Here is a 26,575-nt window from a genome sequence, read left to right on the forward strand (position 1 = left end):
GGAAACTGGCCTTCTGCATATATTAACCTGTACAAAATTCAAATAAATCACTCACAGTTGTACTCTCATTACTGATCTCAATAGCAATGTTAAAATATATAAAATCAAGAATAAATGTATTCCTAAATACTGTAATACTGAGAATTTTTAATAGTTACAACTAGAAGGGTGCAAGGGGAAACCATCATAATATATGCCACATTCTCTATGTCATAAAATACTTTCCAACTTAAAATAAGAGCTTAATGCACATTAGCCACTCATTCCACTAGCAATCCAATCGATGACTAACTAGAGACCAATTTCTAATTTACCCATATTATCAAAAGTATTAAGAGTAATCCACAAATAGTTGTACACATACTTAACTAAGCACATTATGCTTACTCCTTGTCAATTTTGATTCAGACCTAAAAAAAGCACAAATGATAAAATATTAAAAATGTTTGACATGTTTATTCAACACTAAGAAATGAGTAGACATTTTACTGATCTGCAAAAAACTTTCAATTATGTTGACCACAATGTTCCACTCGAGCTAAATCACTGAAGACTCAGGGTGCATATACAAGTATTCTCAATCATACCTCAGGTGCAGACAACATGTAATCATAGATAATGCCACTATTAATGTGTTTAGGTTTTTTCTCCAAGGTTATCATTCTGAGCTCTCTCCTTTCCCTCATCTATACTGATGACAGAGCATCTAATGCCACTATACTGATGACAGAGCATCTAATGCCACTATACTGATGACAGAGCATCTAATGCCACTCAATGCCATCCAACATCTGAAACCTGTACTCTTTACTGATGGTAACTTTCATATTATCAGGCCAAGACCCCTTGACAATGAGAATAGTTAACAAGTTAAAGGTTACCCTTAATATTGAGAAAATATTCTATAAATTTTTTTGGAATCAAAACATATCACCAATTACATTTTTTTTATTTTATTATCACACCGGCCGATTCCCACCAAGGCAGGGTGGCCCGAAAAAGAAAAACTTTCACCATCATTCACTCCATCACTGTCTTGCCAGAAGGGTGCTTTACACTACAGTTTTTAAACTGCAACATTAACACCCCTCCTTCAGAGTGCAGGCACTGTACTTCCCATCTCCAGGACTCAAGTCCGGCCTGCCGGTTTCCCTGAATCCCTTCATAAATGTTACTTTGCTCACACTCCAACAGCACGTCAAGTATTAAAAACCATTTGTCTCCATTCATTCCTATCAAACACGCTCACGCATGCCTGCTGGAAGTCCAAGCCCCTCGCACACAAAACCTCCTTTACCCCCTCCCTCCAACCCTTCCTAGGCCGACCCCTACCCCGCCTTCCTTCCACTACAGACTGATACACTCTTGAAGTCATTCTGTTTCGCTCCATTCTCTCTACATGTCTGAACCACCTCAACAACCCTTCCTCAGCCCTCTGGACAACAGTTTTGGTAATCCCGCACCTCCTCCTAACTTCCAAACTACGAATTCTCTGCATTATATTCACACCACACATTGCCCTATTACATATCAGTATTAATGAAACCAAAGTAAAAAAAAAAAAAAATGAAGGAAAGGAAATTTCTAGGTGTTATTATGAACAAATTAAAATTTAAGGATAATAACCAACACACACTAATAACAGTTTCAGACTGTAGGGATAATGTCTTAAGGTTCACTACTATGTTCAGTCATTTATATTAACCCCTTGACTGTCGCAACCCCAAATCCTGAGGCGTCTCCTGGTGTCGCAAAAAAAAAAAAAAAAAAACTCATGAAATGATAGAGAATCTTTTCCCGATTGTAATGACACCAAAAGAACGAAATTTGATGGAAAACTGATGGAATTACACTCTCGTGAAGTTAGCAACCTCGGTGATTTTATGAATCAGCGATTTTGCCCACTTTGAGTCCTATTTTCGGCTAATTCCATTGTTCCAGTCGACCAAACTCATAGCTATTTCTTTAGAACTCCATTTTTTCTATCGATTGAGGACAAGAAACTGCTCATTTACTGATTTCAACTACCCAATAATGTGGTTAGAAATTTGCAATTTGGCCAATTTCACGAAAATAAAAAAAAAAAAAATGACAATTTCAAAATAGGGTCCAGAATGAACAATGCAGACATTCCTGGCTCTAAAATAACATTTTCCATGTTCATAAGTCACTTCTCCAGCCCCTTCTGATATTACTCTTGCTTTCTATTCTGAATTTTTATTCAAACAACAAAAAAAAAAAGTTACTGTTATGCAGACTACTGCAATATTGTAAAAATTGTATAAATAATGTCAACCCATTCATGACTGCATATTAGAATGGCTACTTGGACATTTATTGGAAAATGACATCATTTGTTTACTTTTGAACATTGGCAAAAATCAAACATTTCCCCTACTTTGAGCTCCATTTCATGGTTCTTTTCATAGTAAAACCAATCACAATCAGTTCTATTTCTATAATATGTTCTCAATTCTATCAAATGGGACCAAGAAAACGAGAATACAACCATAAATACTATATGAAAATAGACCACAAAGTCGGCATTTTAATTAAAAAAAAAAAGGTCAGTTTTTTTCTCATTATGCACTGCGTGCTGCAGGATTTTTTTCAAATGGTGTGCACTGGCCACACAGACCCATTCTCTCATGTGGGCCTACTAGCTTTCTCCTGCTTGATTTGAAGCCGCTAGAATTTATGACTACATATACGTCAAAAACGGTGGCTCGTAAGACGTATATATACAACTGAAACAGTCAAAGGGTTAATCTAGTAAATCCCCTTATAAAGAAACACTACAATCTGTGACATGAATATTATGCAGAAAATAAATAGCACAGAAATTAGATGATGTGATGGTATGAAACAAATGTAGAGAATGAAGCAGGAGCTGTGGTTGTGGTCATTTATAGAAGATTAAGCAAATTAGGTTGGATTAAGCAAATTAGGTAGGTTGGGGTGGATGGGAGGAGGCACAGAAAATGCTCCAGGATAGGTTGCATGGTAATGAAGGTTTTGAATCACAGTGCCTTGAGCATCCAGTAGGTATGTATGACTGGACATGTTAGATTTGAGTCAGAGAAAAATGAATTTTGGGATTGGATATTCAATCAGAATATGAATAAGGTAACATTTATGAAATGCTTCAGGAAAATCAACTGGACAGACATCAGTCCTGGAGGTGGGGAGTACAATGCTTCCACTTTGAATTAAAGGTGTGGAAGTTTCATTGGAACTTTGATGTCAACACACTTCTGACAAGACAGTTCTTTAATGAATAACGAGTTTTGTTATTCAACCTAGGTGAAGAACAGTCAATGTAGTAACAAAAATCTTTCCCATTTTATTTGCATCCTTGGAAAATGTATGTACAAGCACACTTCTCACCTATAACATGTTAATGCTACTCTAACTGTACTTGTAACTTTTTTTTTTAACACACCGGCCATCTTCCCCTAAGGTAGAGTGACCTAAAAAGTGAAAAAACACTTTCACCATTACTGTCTTGCTAGAGGGATGTTGAAAGTACAGTTCAAAACTGCAACTATCCCCTACCCCTCCTTCAGAGTGCAGGCATTGTACTTCCCACCTCCAGGACTCAAGTCCACCTAATTGGCTTCCTTGAATCCCTTCATAAATGTTACCTTGCTCACACTCCAACAGCACTTCAATTCATAAAAACCACTTGCCTCCACTCACTCCTATCTAACATGCTTGCTGGAAGTCTAAGCCCCTCACACACACCTCTTTTACCTGTTCCCTACAACATTTCCTAAGATGACCCCTACGCAGTCTTCCTTCCATAACTGATTTTTATGCCCCCTATAAGTCGTCCTAATTTGTTCTCTCTCAACCCCTCTGGATAACACTTAGTAATTCTGCATCGCTTCCTAATGTCCAACCTACGAATTCTCTGCAAAATATTCATGCCATGCATTGCCCTCAGATACATTTCCACTGCCTCCAGTCTTTTCCTCACAGAAAATTCATAACCCATGCTTCACGCCCATATAAGAGTGTTGGTACCACTATACTCTCAAATTCCCCTTCTTGCCTCCATGGATAACATTGTCTCCTCAGATGCCTCAGTGCACCACTCAGGTTCTTCCTCCTTGTCAATTCTATGGTTCATCTTGTCTTTAGTAGACCCAACAGCTGACAAGTCCACTCCCAAATATCTGAACACATTCACTTCCTCCATACTCCCTCCCTCCAATATATCCAGTCTTTCATGGCCCCAACTTTTTTTTTTTATCCTCATCACCTTGCTCTTTCCTAAGTTCACTTTTAATTTCTTTACATACCCTCCCAAATCTAGCCACCAACCTTTGCAACTTTTCTTCAGAATTTCCCAAAAGCACAGTGTACATATTTGTAACTATAATCTACTTCAGTGTCACACAAACATCCATATTAAATTTTTTTGAAACTTTTTTTTCAGATATATCTTCCAATAAAAACTTTAAAGCTATGACATTTCAAACACATGAATACTGGTATTCTGTACTCTCAAAGAAAAACTTTACTTAGGAAATCAAAACAATAAAGTACCTACTTTTCCACAGTTTTAACTTCTTCTCCATGTAAACAATGTATTTCCACACCTGGGGCAGGAGCATTACGCAGCAGATCTTTTGTGTCCAAGTACATGTTTAATGCGTCGGGTAAGTTCAAGTCTCTGCAAAATACATTACCATTAGGTAGCTTAAGCTTTATTTATACTACCTATTTTTTTAAATACTATCAATTGATATTACTTACTAAAATTAATAATTACCATTTTTACTATCAATACAATTTACTCTTAACATTTTTGACATCATTTAATAACCATTACTTGTCTAATTACCTTAACCAGTTTTAATACCACATTTACTATCTTAGAGTACTCTTAATTACCTTGTACTGCCAAATAACCTCAAGTATAACTACCAGTGCAATTTTGAAAGAAATAAACATTACTTTTTCACTTATTTTGTAATCATTATTACTTACTAAAATTTTATTAAACACCATATTTACTACCAGTCAATTTTACTTTTGTACATTAATCATTATTTTATACTTCCCATAACATTTTGTTGCCAAATTTCCAAGTTTGTATATTCAACTCCAACCTTTATATTATCCTTTGTACCTGTGTACCTGTCTACCATCTTACTATCATATTATAACCAAGACATTGCCATTGTTATTTTTTACTTATTATTCTTTTGGTACTTTAATTTGTGAATTTTATTTTGTCAATTTAAATCTAGTTATACTCTTGATCTTGTCAACAACCTATACCAGACCCTAGTGCAATTACAAGTACCATTTCAATTTGTATTTTTATATTACAAGTTTATATTATAAGTCCTATTCTAAGATTGGTTTTCATATCTTAGTGACTATATTGTGTGTGCAATTAGTGTATATTTCAATTATATTATTGTTCAAGGCCCTTAACTATCTTTTGCTAACTAGTACCAACTACCTCATATATTTTTTTTTCTACTTTTTTTATTATTTTGCTACCTTAACTTGCATATTTTATCTTGTCAATTTAAATCTAGTTATACTCTAATTCTTGTAAACAACTTATATAAGACCTTAGAGCAATTACAACTGAGAGACTTGTGCCTTTTTTATATCATTAGATTAAACTCAGTTGTACTATAGCTCATTCTAGCTCAATACATAGTCAATACCAAATTCATTATATTAGACCATAGTGTAATTACTAGTGAGAGTCTGGTGCTATTTTTAATTTGTATTTTTATATTATTAGATTAAACCTAGTTGTACTATAGCTCATTCTAGCTCAATACATAGTCAATACCAAATTCATTATATTAGACCATAGTGTAATTACTAGTGAGAGTCTGGTGCTATTTTTAATTTGTATTTTTATATTATTAGTTTAAACCTAGTTGTACTTTAGCTCATTCCAGCACAACACATAGACAACACCAACTCCATTATGTGTATTAGTGACTATACTCTACATGACCAAAATGCTATAGCTATATACTTGTCCAAACTTCCCACCACTACAGATATCAGTACTAAAACTCAACACACAACTCAGGATATAAATAACCATAATTTAAACCTAGAAGATGATTGATCACGTTGACCCTGATCTAAACCTCCATAATCTGACACACAATCAAAACCTATTGGAAAGTAACTGCCTTTACTACACAGCATCACAAGCCAGCACTATCCTAAACAATGCTAAAAGTCTATCAGTACTTAACCCTTTGAGGGTCGACAGGCCCTCTCCAAAACTCGTTCTCAGGGGCGGCCAAATTTAAAAAAAAAAAAAAAAAATTTCTCTTATGAAAAGATAGAGAATCTTTTCCCGATCATAAGGACACCAAAAGTTTGAAATTTGATGGAAAACTTACGGAATTATGCTCTCGCGAAGTTAGCGGTCTCGGGGATATTTACGCATCGGCGATTTTGCCAACTTTGAGCCCCATTTTCGGCCAATTCCACTATACTAGTCGACAAAAAACATGAATATTTCGCTAGAACTTCATTTTTTCTATCGAATGGGTGCAAGAAACCACCCATTTATGAAATTCAACTATCCAGTACAAATAAGAAAAAGTTTTGGAGTGAGATTAACAAGTTAAGAAAGCCTAGAGAACAAATGGATTTGTCAGTTAAAAATAGGAGAGGAGAGTTATTAAATGGAGAGTTAGAGGTATTGGGAAGATGGAAGGAATATTTTGAGGAATTGTTAAATGTTGATGAAGATAGGGAAGCTGTGATTTCGTGTATAGGGCAAGGAGGAATAACATCTTGTAGGAGTGAGGAAGAGCCAGTTGTGAGTGTGGGGGAAGTTCGTGAGGCAGTAGGTAAAATGAAAGGGGGTAAGGCAGCCGGGATTGATGGGATAAAGATAGAAATGTTAAAAGCAGGTGGGGATATAGTTTTGGAGTGGTTGGTGCAATTATTTAATAAATGTATGGAAGAGGGTAAGGTACCTAGGGATTGGCAGAGAGCATGCATAGTTCCTTTGTATAAAGGCAAAGGGGATAAAAGAGAGTGCAAAAATTATAGGGGGATAAGTCTGTTGAGTGTACCTGGTAAAGTGTATGGTAGAGTTATAATTGAAAGAATTAAGAGTAAGACGGAGAATAGGATAGCAGATGAACAAGGAGGCTTTAGGAAAGGTAGGGGGTGTGTGGACCAGGTGTTTACAGTGAAACATATAAGTGAACAGTATTTAGATAAGGCTAAAGAGGTCTTTGTTGCATTTATGGATTTGGAAAAGGCATATGACAGGGTGGATAGGGGGGCAATGTGGCAGATGTTGCAAGTGTATGGTGTAGGAGGTAGGTTACTGAAAGCAGTGAAGAGTTTTTACGAGGATAGTGAGGCTCAAGTTAGAGTATGTAGGAAAGAGGGAAATTTTTTCCCAGTAAAAGTAGGCCTTAGACAAGGATGTGTGATGTCACCGTGGTTGTTTAATATATTTATAGATGGGGTTGTAAGAGAAGTAAATGCGAGGGTCTTGGCAAGAGGCGTGGAGTTAAAAGATAAAGAATCACACACAAAGTGGGAGTTGTCACAGCTGCTCTTTGCTGATGACACTGTGCTCTTGGGAGATTCTGAAGAGAAGTTGCAGAGATTGGTGGATGAATTTGGTAGGGTGTGCAAAAGAAAATTAAAGGTGAATACAGGAAAGAGTAAGGTTATGAGGATAACAAAAAGATTAGGTGATGAAAGATTGAATATCAGATTGGAGGGAGAGAGTATGGAGGAGGTGAACGTATTCAGATATTTGGGAGTGGACGTGTCAGCGGATGGGTCTATGAAAGATGAGGTGAATCATAGAATTGATGAGGGAAAAAGAGTGAGTGGTGCACTTAGGAGTCTGTGGAGACAGAGAACTTTGTCCTTGGAGGCAAAGAGGGGAATGTATGAGAGTATAGTTTTACCAATGCTCTTATATGGGTGTGAAGCATGGGTGATGAATGTTGCAGCGAGGAGAAGGCTGGAGGCAGTGGAGATGTCATGTCTGAGGGCAATGTGTGGTGTGAATATAATGCAGAGAATTCGTAGTTTGGAAGTTAGGAGGAGGTGCGGGATTACCAAAACTGTTGTCCAGAGGGCTGAGGAAGGGTTGTTGAGGTGGTTCAGACATGTAGAGAGAATGGAGCGAAACAGAATGACTTCAAGAGTGTATCAGTCTGTAGTGGAAGGAAGGCGGGGTAGGGGTCGGCCTAGGAAGGGTTGGAGGGAGGGGGTAAAGGAGGTTTTGTGTGCAAGGGGCTTGGACTTCCAGCAGGCATGCGTGAGCGTGTTTGATAGGAGTGAATGGAGACAAATGGTTTTTAATACTTGACGTGCTGTTGGAGTGTGAGCAAAGTAACATTTATGAAGGGATTCAGGGAAACCGGCAGGCCGGACTTGAGTCCTGGAGATGGGAAGTACAGTGCCTGCACTCTGAAGGAGGGGTGTTAATGTTGCAGTTTAAAAACTGTAGTGTAAAGCACCCTTCTGGCAAGACAGTGATGGAGTGAATGATGGTGAAAGTTTTTCTTTTTCGGGCCACCCTGCCTTGGTGGGAATCGGCCGGTGTGATAATAAAAAAAAAAAAAAAAAAAAGTACAGTGGTCAGAATTTAGCAATTTTGTCAATTTCATACAAATTTCAAAAGATGCCAATTTCCGAATAGGGTCCAGAATAAACAAGAAAGACATTCCTGGCACTAAAATGACATTTCCTCTGGTCATTAGTCACGTCTCAAGGCCCCTCTTATATTCTTTTGCTTTCCACTTTGAATTTTTATTCTCACAAAAAATATAAGATTTACTGTATTGCAGACTACTGCATTAGTGTAAAAAATGGTATAAATATTATTGGCACACTTGTGAAAGAATATTAGACTCACCAGTTGATGAGTATTGGACCATTGGCACGATTTGTTTACTTTTGAAATTTGGTAAAAATCGAACATTTCTGCCACTTTGAGCTCAATTTCAAGGTATCTTTCATTGTAAAACCAGTCAAAATCATCTCAATTTCTGTAATATGTCTTTCATTCTATAAAATGAGACCAAGAAAACTAGAATACAACAATAAATACCATACGAAAATACAGTGCAAAGTCGCTGTTTTATTCCAAAAAAACAGTCAAAGTTTTTTTTTTCTCATTATGCACTGTGTGCTGCAGGATTTTTTTTAGACTGTGCACACTGACCACAGACCCATTCTTTCATATGAAGGCCTACCAGCTTTCTCCCACTAGATTTGAGGGCGCTAGAATTTAGGCGTACTAGTATGTCAAAAACCCTGGGTCGTAAGCCGTACTAGTATGTCCGAAACCCTCAAAGGGTTAACTACAACATCAGGTCCTTAAGCAAACACTATGATGACCTCCTGGCACTCCTTGAATCACTAAAGACACCCTTCTCCTGCATTATTCTTACTGAGACCTGGCTTAAGCAGGACATAATAGATATCTACCCTCTACCAGGATACACAGCAATCCACAAAATTTGATTAACACAAGCCTATCCGATGTTATCCTGACGTCAAATGACTTCGAACAGGCGATAAATGACATGCCCATGCACTCTGCCCCAGGGCCAGACTCATGGAACTCTGTGTTCATCAAGAACTGCAAGAAGCCCCTATCACGAGCCTTTTCCATCCTATGGAGAGGGAGCATGGACATGGGAGTCGTCCCACAGTTACTAAAAACAACAGACATAGCCCCACTCCACTAAGGGGGCAGTAAAGCAACAGCAAAGAACTACAGACCAATAGCACTAACATCCCATATCATAAAAATCTTTGAAAGGGTCCTAAGAAGCAAGATCACCACCCATCTAGAAACCCATCAGTTACACAACCCAGGGCAACATGGGTTTAGAACAGGTCGCTCCTGTCTGTCTCAACTATTGGATCACTACGACAAGGTCCTGAATGCACTAGAAGACAAAAAGAATGCAGATGTAATATATACAGACTTTGCAAAAGCCTTCGACAAGTGTGACCATGGCGTAATAGCGCACAAAATGCGTGCTAAAGGAATAACAGGAAAAGTCGGTCGATGGATCTATAATTTCCTCACTAACAGAACACAGAGAGTAGTCGTCAACAGAGTAAAGTCCGAGGCAGCTATGGTGAAAAGCTCTGTTCCACAAGGCACAGTACTCGCTCCCATCTTGTTCCTCATCCTCATATCCGACATAGACAAGGATGTCAGCCACAGCACCGTGTCTTCCTTTGCAGATGACACCCAAATCTGCATGACAGTGTCTTCCATTGCAGACACTGCAAGGCTCCAGGCGGACATCAACCAAATCTTTCAGTGGGCTGCAGAAAACAATATGAAGTTCAACGATGAGAAATTTCAATTACTCAGATATGGTAAACATGAGGAAATTAAATCTTCATCAGAGTACAAAACAAATTCTGGCCACAAAATAGAGCGAAACACCAACGTCAAAGACCTGGGAGTGATCATGTCGGAGGATCTCACCTTCAAGGACCATAACATTGTATCAATCGCATCTGCTAGAAAAATGACAGGATGGATAATGAGAACCTTCAAAACTAGGGAGGCCAAGCCCATGATGACACTCTTCAGGTCACTTGTTCTATCTAGGCTGGAATATTGCTGCACACTAACAGCACCTTTCAAGGCAGGTGAAACTGCCGACCTAGAAAATGTACAGAGAACTTTCACGGCGCGCATAACGGAGATAAAACACCTCAATTATTGGGAGCGCTTGAGGTTCCTAAACCTGTATTCCCTGGAACGCAGGAGGGAGAGATACATGATTATATACACCTGGAAAATCCTAGAGGGACTAGTACCGAACTTGCACACGAAAATCACTCACTACGAAAGCAAAAGACTTGGCAGACGATGCACCATCCCCCCAATGAAAAGCAGGGGTGTCACTAGCACGTTAAGAGACCATACAATAAGTGTCAGGGGCCCGAGACTGTTCAACTGCCTCCCAGCACACATAAGGGGGATTACCAACAGACCCCTGGCAGTCTTCAAGCTGGCACTGGACAAGCACCTAAAGTCAGTTCCTGATCAGCCGGGCTGTGGCTCGTACGTTGGTTTGCATGCAGCCAGCAGCAACAGCCTGGTTGATCAGGCTCTGATCCACCAGGAGGCCTGGTCACAGACCGGGCCGCGGGGGCGTTGACCCCCGGAACTCTCTCCAGGTAAACTCCACGTAATACCAAGTTGGGGGTGGTATTGCAATCTATTACTCTAACCAATTATCTTGTATTAGCACCACTTGCTTTAGTGATGAATATGGAGAATACATTTATGCTAATTTTACTGTAAAAAACCTTAAGACGCCTATAACAATCGGTGCCATTTGCCGGATACCCCACACAAACATCCCAAATTTCAATGAGAAACTAAAGGCACTAATAACAAACAGACAAATGAATAAGCACCACCTTCTCTTAGCTGGAGACTTCAACATCAACCTTGGCCTACTAGATGATCAGCCTGTAACTGATTTCATCAACAATATGAACAACACACTTCTCATACCAACAATAACTAAACCAACCAGGCTCACTGAAACGAGTGCAACCATAATAGACCACATATGGACCAATATACTAGCCCCCCTTAAATCAGGGATAATCACACATAGCACTTCAGACCACTACCCTACCTTCCTCTTGACAAACATTAGTAAACCACCACTTGAATACAACAAAGTTTCATTTAGACTCCATGATGAGGCCTCAATAGCGAAGTTCACAGCTGACCTAGAGACTGTTGACTGGCCTACAGAATTCTCCAAGGCCAATGGTATTGACGACTTGACAGACATTTTTCTTAACAAATTACTTAGACTATACAACAAACATTGTCCTATAAAAACGAAACGGATCACAAACAAACGGCTTGGTTGCCCATGGCTAACCAGCACCATTCTGAAATCCATTGATAAGAAACACCAATATGAAAAGCAATATAGACAGGGCTTAACACACAAAGATATTCTTAAACACTATTCATCAGTCCTCACCAAAGTAATAAAGAAAGCCAAACAACTATACTACTCCAGTAGATTCACTGACACCAGAGGAGATATAAAAAAGACCTGGAAAACACTCAGATTCTAGGGACCCAAAAACTGAAAAAAAACAAGAATATTGTCCTAACTAAACCTAATGAAACACCACTGCATCCCACTGACACAGCTAACAAGATAAACGACTTCTCAACCATAGGTTCTAATCTCGCCAATAAAATCCCATGCACCAATGCCCATGCCGGGGACTACCTAGATGGGAATTTCCCAAATTCCTTCTATCTTGCTCCAACTGAGCCCATGGAAGTCACCGAGATTATAAAGTCACTTAAAAATAACTCAGGGAATCTGTCTCATGTCCCACCATTATTGTACAAGAGAGCGGCCCATGTCCTCTCGCATGCTGTCTCATTACTTTTTAACCCTTTCAGGGTCCAAGGCCCAAATCTGGAGTCACGCACCAGTGTCCAAGAATTTTCCCCCCCAAAAAATTGTTATTTTTTCTTATGAAATCGTAGAGAATCTTTTTGTGAAGGTAATAAAACAAAAAGTACGAAATTTGGTGGAAAATTGACGAAATTATGCTCTCGCGAATTTTGATGTGTCAGAGACATTTACGAATCGGCGATTTTGCCGACTTTGACTCCCATTTTAGGCCAATTACATTATTCCAATCAACCAAATTCTTAGCTATTTCACTAGTATTACTTCTATTCTATCGATTGAGCACAAGAAATCGCCAAGTCAACTGTTTCAACAACAAAATAAATTGATCGGAAATTGTTAATTTGGCCAATTTAACACAAAGTTCAAAATATTCCAATTTCAAAATAGGGTCCAGAATAAACAATGTAGGCATTCCTGGCACTAAACTAACGTTTCCTCTGTTCATTAGTTATGTTTTGAGGCTTTACAAATAAATTCCATTTTGATTTTTTATTCACATAATGAATTTTTATTCACACCAAAAAAATAGAAGATTTACTGTTATGCAATACTGTAATAATTGTATAAATATCATCACCATATTTGTGAATGTATATTAGACCCACCAGCTGACGTGTATTAGACGTGTGAGGTCGTTTGTTTACTCTTGAATATCGGCAAAAATTTAACATTTCCGCTACTTTGAGCTCAGTTTCAAGCCATTTCCAGTGCTAAAACCAATCAAAATCATCTCTATTTCTGTAATATGTCTTCCATTCTATCAAATGAGACCAAGAAATTGCAAATACAACTATAAAAAACATACGAAAAAACACTGCAAAGTTGCTGTTTTAATCGAAAAATCATGATTTAATTTTTTTTCTCTCATTATACACAGTGTGCTGCAGGATCTGTTTTATGTGGTGCACACATACCACATAGATGTATTCTCTCATATCTAGGCCCAAATGTACCACTCACAGTTTATCAGAGTGAGCTGAGCTCATGGCGTAGATCTACGGTTTGGACCCTGAACGTAAAGCCGTAGATCTACGGGACGGACCCTGAAAGGGTTAACAAGTCACTAGAAACTAGCACCTTCCCGAAACTACTCAAGACGGCAAGGGTTACACCAATACATAAAGGTGGTGACCCTACAGATTTAAACAACTATAGGCCAATAACAAACTTACCATTGATATCCAAAATCTTTGAGAAACTCGTGCACAGGAGACTATATTCATTTATAACAGCACAAAACATACTCAACCCCTGCCAATTTGGATTCAGGAAAAATAAAAGCACTAACGATGCAATCATAAAAATGCTAGATCTGCTTTACACAGCATTGGAAAATAAGGAATATCCACTAGGAATTTTTATTGACCTAAGAAAAGCTTTTGACACAGCAGACCACGGCATCCTACTCCACAAACTTGACCATTATGGTATAAGAGGCCATGCGCTTGCATATTTCAAATCTTACCTTACTAATAGGTATCAGTATGTCACCATTAAAGACACAGCATCAACAACACAGCCACTTGATACTAGAGTTCCGCAGGGAAGTGTCCTTGGTCCCCTGCTCTTCCTCATATACATCAATGATCTTCCAAACGTATCTCAACACCTGAACCCCATTCTCTTTGCTGACGACACGACTTATGTCATCTCTCACCCTAATCTTGCCACCCTCAACACCATTGTTAATGAGGAGCTGATCAAAATATCGACTTGGACGACAGCCAATAAACTTACGATTAACACTGACAAAACCTACTACATTATGTTTGGTAGCAGAGCAGGGGATGCGCAAATTAACATTAAGATTGACAACACTCTAATTGCCAGGCATAATGAGGGCAAATTCCTAGGCCTATACCTCGACAACAACATGAACTTCAGCACCCATATCCAACACATAACCAAAAAAGTATCCAAAATGGTTGGGATCCTCTCCAAGATATGATACTACGTGCCGCAAACTGCCCTTCTCACACTATACCATTCACTTATATATCCATACCTCACCTATGCTATATGTGCTTGGGGTTCGACTGCAGCAACACACCTAAAGCCAATAATAACCCAACAAAAAGCCGCAGTAAGAATAATCACTAAATCCCATCCCTGGCAACACACCCCCCCCACTCTTCGTAGATCTAAACTTACTCCCTGCTCAGTACATCCACACTTACTACTGTGCAATCTACATCTACAGGACCTTAAATTCCAATATTAACCTTGACCTAAAACACTTTCTTGATAATTGCGACAGAACCCACAGGCACAATACCAGACACAAACATCTCTATGACATTCCCCGTGTCCAACTAAACCTTTACAAAAATTCAATGTATGTCAAAGGCCCTAAAATCTGGAACACCCTACCTGAAAATTCTAAAACTGCAGACACATTCATCACCTTCAAAACTACCATCAGAAAACATCTTATCTCCCTGATACACCCTGTCAACTAATAATACGAATACCACCTGGTGGTTCACACTTACACTCACTCACCCATTTGACCATAAACAGAAATATCAATCTCAATCTCAAAATAATGAATCTTAACTAGTCATAAGTTGGCCTGTGATACTCCAATACTGAAACTATGTATAGTGCCAAAACAAAAGCATTCACATTGCTAAACTCACAAACTAGTATTTAGTCACTTAGCCATAATACCAACTTACCTCATAATTTTGTAATATTTTAAACTTAAGATTTAATTTAAGTCTGCCCGAAATGCCTAGCCATGCTAGGTGTTCTAGTGGTACACTCTGTAATTATTATTTTACTACATGTAAACAATACAATAACCAAATTCTGTAAACTCAGCATTGTAAGCCTTATAGAGAATAAACTTTGAATCTTTTTCTGAATTAAAGGAGACTGACAGAAGCAAACCATCTGAACACCAGGAGTGCCTGATGAACCAGCTGTCACACAAATATTTACTCAAACATTTTCATGGTAGTCTCATTATGTATTATGCAGATGCCAAAAACTTAAAGGATTTCATCTCTGGTAAATGTATACTGGGTATCTAATATTAGAGAATTTCTAATACTAATTAATGTGTAAAATTTTTCTTAACTTGACCCATGACTGATTACATTAACAATAAAAGTTAGAACTAAGAACAAATACAAACTCGAATAAATCCTTGAAGTTCCATGTGGAGTAATTCTTTGCTGGGGTTTGAACCAGAGTTTCATTTTCTCCCCAAATTTCATCGGATGGTAAAAGAAATGCTAGACTAGGAGCCGATCGCTGCTCTGTTCGCACCTTCATTGCATTGATGACATAAATCCCCAAGTTGTCTCCTGCAAAACAATTAAATTTATAGGACTTGAATTTTTTTAATCCATCTAAATTACAAGTTAATCAAAAATGTTCATGAAACATAACTGTCAATATTACAATGTTTGTCAATCTTAAAATGACTCACGAAATCGTAATGACACGATTGCAAACAAACCATACCACGGGTGGGGATAGAACCCGCGATCACAGAGTCTCAAAACTCCAGACTGTCGCGTTAGCCACTGGACCAGCTAGCTACAATAAGATTCATCCAACTAGGTATATTTCTACACCATAGGAAGGTTAGCCTATGCTAACCTTCCTATGGTGTAGTACTGTAGACTATACCTAGATGGACAAATCTTATTGTGGCTAGCTGGTCCAGTGGCTAACGTGACAGTCTGGAGTTTTGAGACTCTGTGATCGCGGGTTCTATCCCCGCCCGTGGTATGGTTTGTCAATCTAAGTAATGAAAATGTGAAAAATACATTTTTTTTTTTAACAAACCAGCCGTATCCCTCCGAGGCAGGTAACCTAAAAAGAAAAATGAAATTTCTCTTTTTTAAATTTAGTAAAGTATACAGGAGAAGGGGTTATTAGTCCCTTGCTTCCAGCATTTTAATCACCTCTTATAACATGCATGGCTTATGAAGGAAGAATTCTGTTCCACTTTCCCATGGAGAAAAATGCATTATAGTACATTAAATATTTTTTTTAACTCAAAGCAGGTTGACCCAAAGAAGAAAACACATTCACCATCATTCAATCGTCATCTTTTCAAAAGCATATTGACAATGCAACTTTTCAGAAGGGTGTTGACATCGCAACTTTTCAGAAGTGGGTTGACATCGCAACTTTTCAGAAGTGGGTTGACATCGCAACTTTTCAGAAGTGGGTTGACATCGCAACTTTTCAGAAGTGGGTTGACATTGCAACTTTTCAGAAGTGGGTTGACATTGCAACTTTTCAGAAGTGGGTTGACATTGCAACTTTTCAGAAGTGGGTTGACATTGCAACTTTTCAGAAGTGGGTTGACATTGCAACTTTTCAGAAGTGGGTTGACATTGCAACTTTTCAGAAGTGGGTTGACATCGCAACTTTTCAGAAGTGGGTTGACATCGCAACTTTTCAGAAGTGGGTTGACATCGCAACTTTCCAGAAGTGGGTTGACATCGCAACTTTCCAGAAGTGGGTTGACATCGCAACTTTCCAGAAGTGGGTTGACATCGCAACTTTTCAGAAGTGGGTTGACATCGCAACTTTTCAGAAGTGGGTTGACATCGCAACTTTTCAGAAGTGGGTTGACATCGCAACTTTTCAGAAGTGGGTTGACATCGCAACTTTTCAGAAGTGGGTTGACATCGCAACTTTTCAGAAGTGGGTCGACATCGCAACTTTTCAGAAGTGGGTTGACATCGCAACACTTCCATTCTCACAGCAACACTCCCATTCTCATGCAATTTTTTTTTTATTAACACACTGGCCGAATCCCACCTTGGCAGGGTGGCCCGAAAAAGAAAAACTTTCACCATCATACACTCCATCACTGTCTTGCCAGAAGGGTGCTTTACACTACAGTTTTTAAACTGCAACATTAACACCCCTCCTTCAGAGTGCAGGCACTGTACTTCCCATCTCCAGGACTCAAGTCCGGCCTGCCGGTTTCCCTGAATCCCTTCATAAATATTACTTTGCTCACACTCCAACAGAACGTCAAGCATTAAAAACCATTTGTCTCCATTAACCCCTATCAAACACGCTCACGCATGCCTGCTGGAAGTCCAAGCCCCTCGCACACAAAACCTTCTTTACCCCCTCCCTCCAACCTTTCTTAGGCCGACCCCTACCCCACCTTCCTTCCACTACAGACTGATACACTCTTGAAGTCATTCTGTTTCGCTCTTTCTCTCGACATGTCCGAACCACCTCAACAACCCTTCCTCAGCCCTCTGGACAACAGTTTTGGTAATCCCGCACCTCCTCCTAACTTCCAAACTACGAATTCTCTGCATTATATTCACACCACACATTGCCCTCAGACATGACATCTCCACTGCCTCCAGCCTTCTCCTTGCTGCAACATTCATCACCCATGCTTCACAACCATATAAGAGTGTTGGTAAAACTATACTCTCATATATTCCCCTCTTTGCCTCCAAGGACAAAGTTCTTTGTCTCCACAGACTCCGAAGTGCACCGCTCACCCTTTTCCCCCTCATCAATTCTATGATTCACCTTATCTTTCATAGACCCATCCGCTGACACGTCCACTCCCAAATATCTGAATACATTCACCTCCTCCATACTCTCTCCCTCCAATCTGATATCCAATCTTTCATCACCTAATCTTTTTGTTATCCTCATAACCTTACTCTTTCCTGTATTCACTTTTAATTTTCTTCTTTTGCATACCCTACCAAATTCATCCACCAACCTCTGCAACTTCTCTTCAGAATCTCCCAAGAGCACAGTGTCATCAGCAAAGAGCAACTGTGACAACTCCCACTTTATGTGTGATTCTTTATCTTTTAACTCCATGCCTCTTGCCAAGACCCTCGCATTTACTTCACTTACAACCCCATCTATAAATATATTAAACAACCATGGTGACATCACACATCCTTGTCTAAGACCTACTTTTACTGGGAAATAATCTCCCTCTTTTCTACATACTCTAACTTGAGCCTCACTATCCTCATAAAAACTCTTCACTGCTTTCAGTAACCTACCTCCTACACCATACACCTGCAACATCTGCCACATTGCCCCCCTATCCACCCTGTCATACGCCTTTTCCAAATCCATAAATGCCACAAAAACCTCTTTAGCCTTATCTAAATACTGTTCACTTATATGTTTCACTGTAAACACCTGGTCCACACACCCCCTACCTTTCCTAAAGCCTCCTTGTTCATCTGCTATCCTATTCTCAGTCTTACTCTTTATTCTTTCAATAATAACTACCATACACTTTACCAGATATACTCAACAGACTTATCCCCCTATAATTTTTGTGCTCTCTTTTGTCCCCTTTGCCTTTATACAAATGAACTATGCATGCTCTCTGCCAATCCCTAGGTACCTTACCCTCTTCCATACATTTATTAAATAATAGCACCAACCACTCCAAAATTATATCCCCACCTGCTTTTAACATTTCTATCTTTATCCCATCAATCCCGGCTGCCTTACCCCCTTTCATTTTACCTACTGCCTCATGAAATTCCCCCACACTCACAACTGGCTCTTCCTCACTCCTACAAGATGTTATTCCTCCTTGCCCTATACATGAAATCACAGCTTCCCTATCTTCATCAACATTTAACAATTCCTCAAAATATTCCCTCCATCTTCCCAATACCTCTAGCTCTCTATTTAATAACTCTCCTCTCGTATTTCTAACGGACAAATCCATTTGTTCTGTAGGCTTCCTTAACTTGTTAATCTCACTCCAAAACTTCTTATTTTCAACAAAATTTGTTGATACCATCTCACCCACTCTCTCATTTGATCTCTTTTTACATTGCTTCAACACTCTCTTAACCTCTCTCTTTTTCTCCATATACTCTTCCCTCCTTTCATCACTTCTACTTCGTAAAAAAACGTCTCATATGCTAACTTTTTCTCCCTTACATATTTACATCATCATTCCACCAATCACTCCTCTTCCCTCCCGCACCCACTTTCCTGTAACCACAAACTTCTGCTGAACACTAACACTACATTTTTAAACCTACCCCATACCTCTTCGACCCCATTGCCTATGCTCTCATTAGCCCATCTATCCTCCAATAGCTGTTTATATCTTACCCTAACTGCCTCCTCTTTTAGTTTATAAACCTTCACCTCTCTCTTCCCTGATGCTTCTATTCTCCTTGTATCCCATATACCTTTCACTCTCAGTGTAGCTACAACTAAAAAGTGATCCGATATATCTGTGGCCCCTCTATAAACATGTACAGTGGACCCCCGCTTAACGATCACCTCCAAATGCGACCAATTATGTAAGTGTATTTATGTAAGTGCGTTTGTACGTGTATGTTTGAGGGTCTGAAATGGACTAATCTACTTCACAATATTCCTTATGGGAAAAAATTCGGTCAGTACTGGCACCTGAACATACTTCTGGAATAAAAAAAGTTCGTTAACCGGGGGTCCACTGTACATCCTGAAGTCTACTCAACAGTCTTTTATCTACCAATACGTAATCCAACAAACTACGTACTGTCATTTTGCCCTACATCATATCTTGTATACTTATTTATCCTCTTTTTCTTAAAATATGTATTATCTATAACTAAACCCCTTTCTATACAAAGTTCAATCAAAGGGCTCCCATTATCATTTACACCTGGCACCCCAAACACCATACCCTCTCTAAAAGTTTCTCCTACTTTAGCATTCAGGTTCCCTACCACAATTACTCTCTCTCTTGGTTCAAAGGTTCCTATACATTCACTTAACATCTCCCAAAATCTCTCTCTCTCTCCTCTACGTTCCTCTCTTCTCCAGGTGCATACACGCTTATTATGACCCACTTTTCGCATCCAACCTTTACTTTAATCCACATAATTCTTAAATTTACACATTCATATTCTCTTTTCTCCTTCCATAACTGATCCTTCAACATTACTGCCACCCCTTCCTTAGCTCTCTCTCAGATACTCCAGATTTAATCCCATTTATTTCCCCCCACCAAAACTCCCTTACCCCCTTCAGCTTTGTTTCGCTTAGGGTCAGGACATCCAACTTCTTTTCATTCATAACATCAGCAATCATCTGTTTCTTGTCATTCGTACTACATCCACGCACATTCAAGCATCCCAGTTTTATAAAGTTTTTCCTTCTTCTCTTTTTTAGTAAATTTCTACAGGAGAAGGGGTTACTAGTCCATCACTCCCGGCATTTTAGTCGCCTCATACGACACGCATGGCTTACAGAGGAAAGATTCCTTTCCACTTCCCCATGAACAATAGAAGAAATAAAGAAGAACAAGAGCTATTTAGAAAAGAGAGAAAAACCTAGATGTATGTATATACATATATGCATGTGTGTGTCTGTGAAGTGTGACCAATGTGCAAGTAGGAGTAGCAAGATATCCCTGTTATCTAGCATGTTTATGAGACAGAAAAAGAAACCAGCAATCCTACCATCAAGCAAAACAGTTACAGGTTTCTGTTTCACAGTCATCTGGCAGGACGGTAGTACTTCCCTGGGTGGTTGCTGTCTACCAACCTACTACCTATTTCTCATACAACACACCATTTTTTAGAGGAATGACGCTACGAGTGAAGGTACACGCAAAGAATAACTTTCTACAGTTACCTCCAATAATACTATAACGTACACATTTTCCTTGGTGTTGGACTAGAGAAAACGTAATTCTTCCTGTCACTCCAACAAGCCGCCCAGCTACCACATCTCATATTTATGAGAGTTTTTCTACTGTGGATGTATGTATTATGTTTATATGTTATGTAACATTCTTGTTATCTCCTTTCAACGCACCAGCCGTATCCCATTGAGGTGGGATGGCCCAAAAGGAAAAACGAAAGTTTTGCCTTTTAAATTTAGCAATATATACAGGAGAAGGGGTTACTAGCCCCTTGCTCCCGGCATTTTAGTCGCCTCTTACGACATGCATGGCTTATGGAGGAAGAATTCTGTTCCACTTCCCCATGGAGTTAAGAGGAAATAGACAAGAACAAGAACTAGAAAGAAAATAGAAGAAAACCCAAAGGGGTATGTATATATATGCTTGTACATGTATGTGTGGTGTGACCTAAGTTTTAGTTGAAGTAGCAAGACGTACCTGAAATCTTGCATGTTTATGAAACAGAAAAAAGGACACCAGCACTCCTACCATCATGTAAAACAATTACAGGCTTTCGTTTTACACTCGGCAGGACAGTAGTACCTCCATGGGCAGTTGCTGTCTACCAACCTATTACCTATAATTCTTGTTATATAATTTTGAAAAAATATCATAAATGGATTAATGAAAATATCTATATTATGACATTTAAAGTGCCCCATAGTGTATGAGTATTATTAATAATATGGCATCTTCAACACTGACTGAGACACACTTAGTGATTTTAATGTGTACCTGCACACCAGTACAGTAAGTTTATTTAGGTACAAGTACACAAGTATAATTATCAGAGTGCATATAAAATATGCAATTACAGTACTTTAAAACACTTGAAATCTTGGGAAGTTTCCAGACATAATGGAGAGACGTGGAGCTCATGGAGAATGTAAATAAAGTGGCGTGTGGAGACTATATTAGCGAGTCAGGTAGGGTGGGAAGCCATATAATGAGTTTTGGTCATAATGTGAAATGTCCATACATGTGTAACACCATAAAGCAAAATGCCACAAAGCAGAGCCCTACTGTACATAGTTTTATGGTGATTTGTTCCAAGCTAAAAGATAAAGAATCACACAAAGTGGGAGTTGTCACAGTTGCTCTTTGCTGATGAGACTGTGCTCTTTGGAGATTCTGAAGAGAAGTTGCAGAGATTGGTGGATGAATTTGGTAGGTTATGCAAAAGAATAAAATTAAAAGTGAATACAGGAAAGAGTAAGGTTATGAGGATAACAAAAAGATTAGGTGATGAAAGATTGGATATCAGATTGGAGGGAGAGGGTATGGAGGAGGTGAATGTATTCAGATATTTGGGAGTGGACGTGTCAGCAAATGGGTCTATGAAAGATGAGGTGAATCATAGAATTGATGAGGGAAAAAGGGTGAGCGGTGCACTTAGGAGTCTGTGGAGACAAAGAACTTTGTCCTTGGAGGCAAAGAGGGGAATGTATGAGAGTATAATTTTACCAACGCTCTTATATGGGTGTGAAGCATGGGTGATGAATGTTGCAGCGAGGAGAAGGCTGGAGGCAGTGGAGATGTCATGTCTGAGGGCAATGTGTGGTGTGAATATAATGCAGAGAATTCGTAGTTTAGAAGTTAGGAGGAGGTGCGGGATTACCAAAACTGTTGTCCAGAGGGCTGAGGAAGGGTTGTTAAGGTGGTTCGGACATGTAGAGAGAATGGAGCGAAACAGAATGACTTCAAGAGTGTATCAGTCTGTAGTGGAAGGAAGGCGGGGTAGGGGTCGACCTAGGAAAGGTTGGAGGGAGGGGGTAAAGAAGGTTTTGTGTGCGAGGGGCTTGGACTTCCAGCAGGCATGCGTGAGCATGTTTGATAGGAGTGAATGGAGACAAATGGTTTTTAATACTTGACGTGCTGTTGGAGTGTGAGCAAAGTAACATTTATGAAGGGGTTCAGGGAAACCGGCAGGCCGGACTTGAGTCCTGGAGATGGGAAGTACAGTGCCTGCACTCTGAAGGAGGGGTGTTAATGTTGCAGTTTAAAAACTGTAGTGTAAAGCACCCTTCTGGCAAGACAGTGATGGAGTGAATGATGGTGAAAGTTTTTCTTTTTCGGGCCACCCTGCCTTGGTGGGAATCGGCCAGTGTGATAATTTTTTTTTTTTTTTTTTTTTTTTTACAACAAGTCAGTCGTCTCCCACCGAGGCAGGGTGACCCAAAAAAGAAAGAAAATCCCCAAAAAGAAAATACTTTCATCATCATTCAACACTTTCACCACACTCACACATTATCACTGCTTTTGCAGAGGTGCTCAGAATACAACAGTTTAGAAGCATATACGTATAAAGATACACAACATATCCCTCCAAACTGCCAATATCCCAAATCCCTCCTTTAAAGTGCAGGCATTGTACTTCCCATTTCCAGGACTCAAGTCCGACTATATGAAAATAACCGGTTTCCCTGAATCCCTTCACTAAATATTACCCTGCTCACACTCCAACAGACTGTCAGGTCCCAAGTATCATTCGTCTCCATTCACTCCTATCTAACACGCTCATGCACGCTTGCTGGAAGTCCAAGCCCCTCGCCCACAAAACCTCCTTTACCCCCTCTTTCCAACCCTTTCGAGGACGACCCCTACCCCTCTTTCCTTCCCCTATAGATTTATATGCTTTCCATGTCATTCTACTTTGATCCATTCTCTCTAAATGACCAAACCACCTCAACAACCCCTCTTCTGCCCTCTGACTAATGCTTTTATTAACTCCACACCTTCTCCTAATTTCCACACTCCGAATTTTCTGCATAATATTTACACCACACATTGCCCTTAGACAGGACATCTCCACTGCCTCCAACCGTCTCCTCGCTGCTGCATTTACCACCCAAGCTTCACATCCATATAAGAGTGTTGGTACTACTATACTTTCATACATTCCCTTCTTTGCCTCCATAGATAACGTTTTTTGACTCCACATATACCTCAACGCACCACTCAAATTTTTTCCCTCATCAATTCTATGATTAACCTCATCCTTCATAAATCTATCCGTCGACACGTCAACTCCCAAGTATCTGAAAACATTCACTTCTTCTATACTCCTCCTCCCCAATTTGATATCCATTTTTTCTTTATCTAAATCATTTGATACCCTCATCACCTTACTCTTTTCTATGTTCACTTTCAACTTTCTACCTTTACACACATTCTCAAACTCATCCACTAACCTTTGCAATTTTTCTTTAGAATCTCCCATAAGCACAGTATCATCAGCAAAAAGTAACTGTGTCAATTTCCATTTTGAATTTGATTCCCCATAATTTAATCCCACCCCTCTCCCGAACACCCTAGCATTTACTTCCTTTACAACCCCATCTATAAATATATTAAACAACCATGGTGACATTACACATCCCTGTCTAAGACCTACTTTTACCGGGAAGTATTCTCCCTCTCTTCTACACACCCTAACCTGAGCCTCATTATCCTCATAAAAGCTCTTTACAGCATTTAGTAACTTACCACCTATTCCATAAACTTGCAACATCTGCCACATTGCTCCTCTATCCACTCTATCATATGCCTTTTCTAAATCCATAAATGCAATAAAAACTTCCCTACCTTTATCTAAATATTGTTCCAAGACCCAGAAGTGCAGCTTGTACTGTATCTTGGATTTGCTCACTCACAGATATCTTGCAGGTACTATCTTCCTGTCATCTGCTTCTCTCTTATCCACAATAACAACAATCTTCCTATCTCTATGATAATTTCTCTGCCTTTTCTCAATAGCTTAAGATTCATCAGCTACTTTAATATTATTTTTGCTTGATAATAGTAGAGATGGTTGACTGTGTAAAGTTATAATTATCCACCAATGCACTAACTTCATGTTTCCTTCAGAGAAACTGCTGTTTACTGTGAACTTCAGTGGCCATGATGACATGGCAACACAAAAGACTGTGTAATTTAATCACAAATGCAGTTATGAAGGTTAAATAATCCAGAATTTGTGCAGGAAACACATGTAGTAGCTTCAAACTGAAGAGGAAACAAACTGCAGTATAAACTATACTCCCAGCTGAGATGTTCCCACAGAGACATTCAATTCTATTGCTGACTGACAGCTATGCCACCCTCACTCCTGTTGGTTAAAGCCCACCCATACAAGAGCTCAGACAACGTCCAAGAGTCAAGCTACTACATTGGTGGCTGGCTGAGGTCCACCCATGAGTGCTGATCAGAATAATAATAATCCTAGTAATAATTATAATCTCCAGTGGGAAATGGAGAAGCCTTCCTCCGTAAGTCATGCGTGTCGTAAGAGGCAACAAAAATGGCAGAAGCAAGAGGCTGGTAACCCCTTCTCCTGTATAAACTACTAAATGTAAAAAAAAAAAAAGTTTTTTTTTTTTTTCAGATCACCCTGCCTCGGTGGGAGGTGGCTGGTATGTTAAAAAATAAATCTTCCTACAGGTACATGATACAACTATTACAGACCTAGCTGACATCACTGACTGGCATACTACTGTATATATAAAGCCCCTCATTATATAAGCAGAGCGTTTTGGGTAACTTATATTTATCTTATTCCACTGGGTTGCGACCCACAACAGTCGTCTAACACCCAGGTATCCAGTTACTGTTATGTAAACAGTGGCAGCAGGGGTAAGGAAACATATCCAAATGTTTCACTTTTGCTAGGACAATATCAACCAAGCAACAAGCACCTGCACCATTGTAAGCACATCTTATCTCAAATTTTTCATTGCAATTCAAAACTAAATTCCTCTTTGTGGGCAAATCATAACTGAAAATTATTTTAACACAAGCCTATTGTAACTTAAGGAATCACTGTATAATTTTTTCTTTGGTACATCTCACCTTCATGGAAAATAATAAGTAAGAAAAGAAAACAGAGAAGGCTACACACTGGTAGGAAAACCTAAAAGAGTTAAAAAAAAATTCATAGTATGATGAGGCTGATGGTGACTAGGAAAGAATGCTATTTCAGTCATAAGCCGTGTCCAGCATTCTAGCAGGAAACTGTGTCCAGTTCACTAGCACATATGCACAGTTTTTTCCATGCCTTCAAATCAACCACCTGCCAATATTTTTGACCTCAGCACAATTAATTCCGTGTCTTCTACAATCTCTTTATACCTTTGAAAAAATTCTATGGCCAGTAGGGTCCACACAGCAAGTCATAATTTACGACACAGGTGATTACTGCGTCTGATGGGCAGTGGACCCCTGGTTTTCATAATTAATCCATTCCAGAGTGACTAAACCTGAATCTGACGATTTCCGAATTAATTTGCCCCATAAGAAATAATGTAAATCCAATTAATCCGTTCCAGACACCTGAATTAACAAAAATTATTTTTTAACAGATTAAATATAGATTTGCATACAGAAAAGAATGAGAAATCAAGTATAAAACAATAATATCACACTGACCTTTATTTAAGACTCT

The 26,575-nt window shown here is 39.1% G+C and overlaps 1 protein-coding gene across 1 annotated transcript in view; it reads right to left on the reverse strand.

The window, feature by feature from the left end:
- Positions 1 to 26,575, reverse strand: part of LOC128697402 (lysosomal phospholipase A and acyltransferase) — a 134,560-nt gene that overhangs the window by 6,358 nt on the left and 101,627 nt on the right. The window contains exons 7-9 of the mRNA XM_070093854.1: positions 15,610 to 15,781; positions 4,556 to 4,678; positions 1 to 27 (exon numbers count right to left, since the gene is read on the reverse strand). The exon at positions 1 to 27 is cut by the window's left edge and continues 73 nt beyond it. Of these exons, the coding sequence (XP_069949955.1) occupies positions 1 to 27; positions 4,556 to 4,678; positions 15,610 to 15,781 (322 nt within the window). The remainder of the gene's footprint in view (positions 28 to 4,555; positions 4,679 to 15,609; positions 15,782 to 26,575) is intronic.

This window comes from Cherax quadricarinatus, chromosome 44 (assembly GCF_038502225.1).
Source record: "Cherax quadricarinatus isolate ZL_2023a chromosome 44, ASM3850222v1, whole genome shotgun sequence".
Classification (NCBI taxonomy): Eukaryota; Metazoa; Arthropoda; class Malacostraca; order Decapoda; family Parastacidae; genus Cherax; species Cherax quadricarinatus.